General features: G+C 50.4%; 1 protein-coding gene across 1 annotated transcript in view; it reads right to left on the reverse strand.

The window, feature by feature from the left end:
- The window catches only part of sspo (SCO-spondin), a 129,333-nt gene that overhangs the window by 95,204 nt on the left and 29,129 nt on the right, over positions 1-5,000 (reverse strand). Inside the window, 4 exon segments of the mRNA XM_061237735.1 lie at positions 622-715; positions 2,028-2,177; positions 2,963-3,072; positions 3,447-3,574. Coding sequence (XP_061093719.1) covers positions 622-715; positions 2,028-2,177; positions 2,963-3,072; positions 3,447-3,574 — 482 coding nt within the window.

Genomic DNA, 5,000 nt, shown 5'->3' on the forward strand with positions numbered 1-5,000 from the left:
ACTCACTCTCACACACACACACTCACTCACTCTCACACACACACACTCACTCACTCTCTCACACACACACACACACACACACTCTCACTCTCACACACACTCACTCACTCACTCTCTCACACACACACACACACACTCTCACTCTCACACACACGCACACACACACACACACAGGAGTGTTAGCATGTGTACTCACACACACACACAGGTGTGTTAGCATGTACACACACACACACACACGTGGGCGCGTTAGCTTGTACACTGACATTGACACACACACACGCATGTTAGCATGTATATACTCAAACACACACACAGGCGTGTTAGCATGTATACTCACACACACGCATGCACACACACATGGGCACACACGCATACAGACACACACATATGTACATACAAACACTTACACACAAGCATACATACATGGGCATAGATGCACACACACACGCACACAGTCATGTTTGCCTGTACACACAGAATATAAATCCAGTGCCATTATTTTCAAGCAAATATGTGCACTTTAGCAAAGATGTCCACAATGTCTAAGTGTTGCTTTGCCCGTGATGTATACATTGGTATAACTGGTTTCCTGTGAATGGCCACAGGCAGGGGACCCACCAGTTCTGGCAGTCTTGAGCCACAATGGCGCCAGAAGGAAACACAGAGCCGTCCCATTCGCAGGGGCAGAGTGCAGGCGCAATGCAGCTGTCGCCTGCAGGGGGAGACAGAGAGGCAGAGACAACTCAGCACGGAGCAGCGACAGTCAGTGAATTATTATCGTTTATGGGGATCTATCATCGTGGACTTTAAAATGAGTATGCGGAGAATATGTTTAATATTCATTCATCAGCGGCGTTTTGAAACGGAGCACACAATCAGTCAAAAGGGACCTCTTATCTGTTATCTCCGAAGATCGCTGGCTCAATAAAGCTGCCACAGCTATAAAGCCAGTGATATATATGAGCTAGCAGTGCGGCTGAAGGGGCTTCTCTCCCACTGGGACACAGGCAGTAGTGTGTGTGTGACCTTTTTTTTTTTTTAGATGGCTGCGGTTTTCTGTTGTAGAGCTGTCGGCCGTGTCTGAATCAGGTGCTCTTGCCGTCTGTTGAGTATACAAGCTGCCCAACAACTTATACTCAACGTATACTCTATAGTAGGTAAGTGCACTGATTGGGACGAGGCCGCACTTTTACAGAGAGCTGTTTTAGCTTTAGTGCTTTAGTGTGAGTGGCAGTGGCAAAGATGGTGAAGGAGAAAGATGGCCATCTCAGCTATCAGCTCCTATTCCGCTTTAGCCTAGCCTCACGAGGCCGAGAAATGTCATGAGCGTGCATGGCTACTGAAGCCTGAGAAGAAAAAAAAAAAACAGAGAAAGCATTCAATTACAAGACACTGCAGGTGTGCGATGGTGAGATTACATTACATTATTGGCATTTGGCAGACGCTCTTATACAGAGCAATGTATAGTTGATTAGACTAAGCAGGAGACAATCCTCCCCTGGAGCAATGCAGGGTTAAGGGCCTTGCTCAAGGGCCCAACGGCTGTGCGGATCTTATTGTGGCTACACTGGGATTTGAACCACCCACCTTGCCTGTCCCAGTCATTTACCTTAATCACTACGCAACAGGCCGCCCAGATATATCGAGTATGGATTAGCAGCTTGTCATAAGAAACCTTCCCACAGGGACCCATGGTAAAAACCATGTGGGGCGACATGGCTCAGGCAGTAAGAGCAGTCGTCTGGCAGTCGGGGGGTTGCCGGTTCGATCCCCCGCCCGGGCTGTGTCGAAGTGTCCCTGAGCAAGACACCTAACCCCCAAATGCTCCTGATGAGCCTTGCATGGCAGCCAATCGCCGTCGGTGTGTGAGTGTGTGTATGAATGGGTGAATGAGAAGCATCAATTGTACAGCGCTTTGGATAAAGGCGCTATATAAATGGCAACCAAAAACCAGCGCTGAGGTGTGCATCAGGAGATTTAAACGCGGGGCAGTTTAGCCTCCAGGTTGGACCTCTCTCTCTCACCGTTCCAGACGGTGCCGGGGGGGCAGAAGCAGCCCTCCACACAGGAGAGGGCGCTGCAGGCTGAGTCTGCGCTCTGCATGCTGCTGGGGCAGGAGGGGGCGCAGGCCGAACCACAGGGCTCATACACCAGCCCATTCTCACACTGCAGAGCTGAGAGAGGGAGGGAGGGAGAGAGAGAGAGAGAGAGGGGGAGAGAGGGAGGGGGAGAGAGGGGGAGAGGGAGAGAGAGGGGGAGAGGGAGAGAGAGAGAGAGAGAGAGGGAGGGGGAGAGAGGGAGAGAGGGGGAGAGAGAGATGGGAGGAGAGAGAGCAAAGAAGAAGAAAATAAATAAACCAGGAGCTTTCATCCATAATAAGTACTGTGTATAATATCACTCAGGTACATGTAGTGTGTGGAGTGGTGTGTGTGTGGAGCACACAGAGTGTGGAGTGGTGTGTGTGTGGAGCACAGTGTGTGTGGAGTGGTGTGTGTGTGTGTGTGTGTGTGTGTGTGGAGTGGTGTGTGTGTGTGTGTCTGTGTGTGTGTGGAGTGGTGTGTGTGTGTGAGTGTCTGTGTGTGGAGCACACAGTGTGTGTGTGGAGTGGTGTGTGTGTGTGTGTGTGAGTGTGAGTGTCTGGAGCACACAGTGTGTGTGTGGAGTGGTGTGTGTGTGTGTGTGTGTGTGTGTGGAGTGGTGTGTGTGTGTGTGTGTGTGTGAGTGTCTGTGTGTGGAGCACACAGTGTGTGTGTGTGGAGTGGTGTGTGTGTGTGTGAGAGTGTGTGTGTGTGGAGCACACAGTGTGTGTGTGTGGAGTGGTGTGTGTGTGTGTGTGTGAGTGTGCGTGTGTGGAGCACACAGTGTGTGTGTGTGGAGTGGTGTGTGTGTGTGTGTGTGAGTGTGTGTGTGTGGAGCACACAGTGTGTGTGTGGAGTGTGCCTGGAGCAGCTGGACGTACGGCACAGGGACTGGGACCTCCAGCGGATGTAAATGCCCCTGCGGTTACACTCCTCAGCGTACGCCGCGACCGCTGTGCACAGACACTCACAGTCTCCCCCGGAGTCACAGCTGAAACACAGAGATTACACTCACAGTCTCCCCCGGAGTCACAGCTGAAACACAGAGATTACACTCACAGTCTCCCCCAGGGTCACAGTCCCAGCTTGGCCATGCAGGTTGACCAGCTCATACCCAGCTAGATCAGCTTTATGACCAGTTTGGCCACTTAAGTTTTTCAAGCTAGTCAAGCTGGTATAGCTGGATTTTACAGTAGGGTAAGACATACTACAGTAGGTAATACAGATCCAATACCCACACTAGGTATTACCAAACAAATGTAAATACTTTGTGTATTATTAAAATAAACAAATATTTGAGTAATAACAGGTACCAGAGAGCTCCACAGGGGACCGTCGATAAAGAAATCAGAAGAAGACACTCACCCACAGGCGTCAAAGACACACCAGTCGTAGAACTGCTGGAAGGGCACCTCCTGGTGGCAGGAGGAGAAGAGCTCCTGGGTGATCACGGTGCAGCGCTTCCTGGCCCAGGTCACACGGTGAGGGTTTATCTGAGGCACGCAGGGGTCACGCAGGGGTCACACAGGGGTCACACAGGGGTCAAACACAGCCATCTTTCTCCACAACCTCCGTACGCCAAAACCAGGGGTTCCAGTTCTTTCCAATCGCTTATTTTTCACCTCCTTATTCCTTTCCTTGCTCCTTTTATTGCTCCTAACTCCACCAATTGGGAGAGGCAAGAAAAGGAAGTGAAGATGGGGAAATCGAAAAAATGTGAATTATGTAAACGGCTGTTCTTGCTCCTTCAAACGTCAGTTGGAAGCCACGTCAGTTACAGACGTGGCAGATGGGGAGAGGTGGAGCCACAGGTCGGTCATTTATACGTCACACTTTTCCGGGAAAAATACTTCTGCAAAGGATGTGCTGATGGTTTATTGCTCAATAGAAAGTTCGTTGTAAGTTCACTGTATCACCACAGTAAATTACTCCAGTAATTTAGCCGGTGGTTGGAATGCGTTAGTGGAGGGTCAGGAATCCAAGTGTTGGAAGCTGGTAGTTGCTCTTAAGGCCAGTTTATAGTCCAGCGACAGAGCATTGCTGCCACAAATGATGTGCAATGGATGCAGCGACATTTTGTTTATACATCTGCTGACTGGAGTGTGTTTATACTTTTTTCTAAGGACAACGACCACAGTCTACATCGGGCAAAAATTAATGAACGTTCTGCGATTTCAGTCGAGCGACACTCTGTCGTTGGACTATGAACTGGCCTTTAATGTGTGACAGTTAGAGTTAGAGAGTTAGTGCAGGGCAGAGGGTAGGGTTGGAGGGTATACTCACAGTGCAGTGGTTAGGGCTGGAGGGTAGGAGGGTATACTCACAGTGCAGTGGTTAGGGTTGGAGGGTATACTCACAGAGCAGGGGTTAGGGTTGGAGGGTATACTCACAGGGCAGTGGTTAGGGTTGGAGAGTATACTCACAGTGCAGTGGTTAGGGTTGGAGGGTATACTCACAGTGCAGTGGTTAGGGTTGGAGGGTATACTCACAGAGCAGGGGTTAGGGTTGGAGGGTATACTCACAGAGCAGTGGTTAGGGTAGGAGGGTATACTCACAGTGCAGTGGTTAGGGCTGGAGGGTATACTCACAGTGCAGTGGTTAGGGCTGGAGGGTATACTCACAGTGCAGTGGTTAGGGCTGGAGGGTATACTCACAGTGCAGTGGTTAGGGTTGGAGGGTATACTCACAGTGCAGTGGTTAGGGCTGGAGGGTATACTCACAGTGCAGTGGTTAGGGTTGGAGGGTATACTCACAGTGCAGTGGTTAGGGTTGGAGGGTATACTCACAGTGCAGTGGTTAGGGTTGGAGGGTATACTCACAGTGCAGTGGTTAGGGTAGGAGGGTATACTCACAGTGCAGTGGTTAGGGTTGGAGGGTATACTCACAGTGCAGTGGTTAGGGCTGGAAGGTATACTCACA

Source organism: Conger conger, chromosome 4 (genome assembly GCF_963514075.1).
Source record: "Conger conger chromosome 4, fConCon1.1, whole genome shotgun sequence".
In the NCBI taxonomy this organism is placed as follows: Eukaryota; Metazoa; Chordata; class Actinopteri; order Anguilliformes; family Congridae; genus Conger; species Conger conger.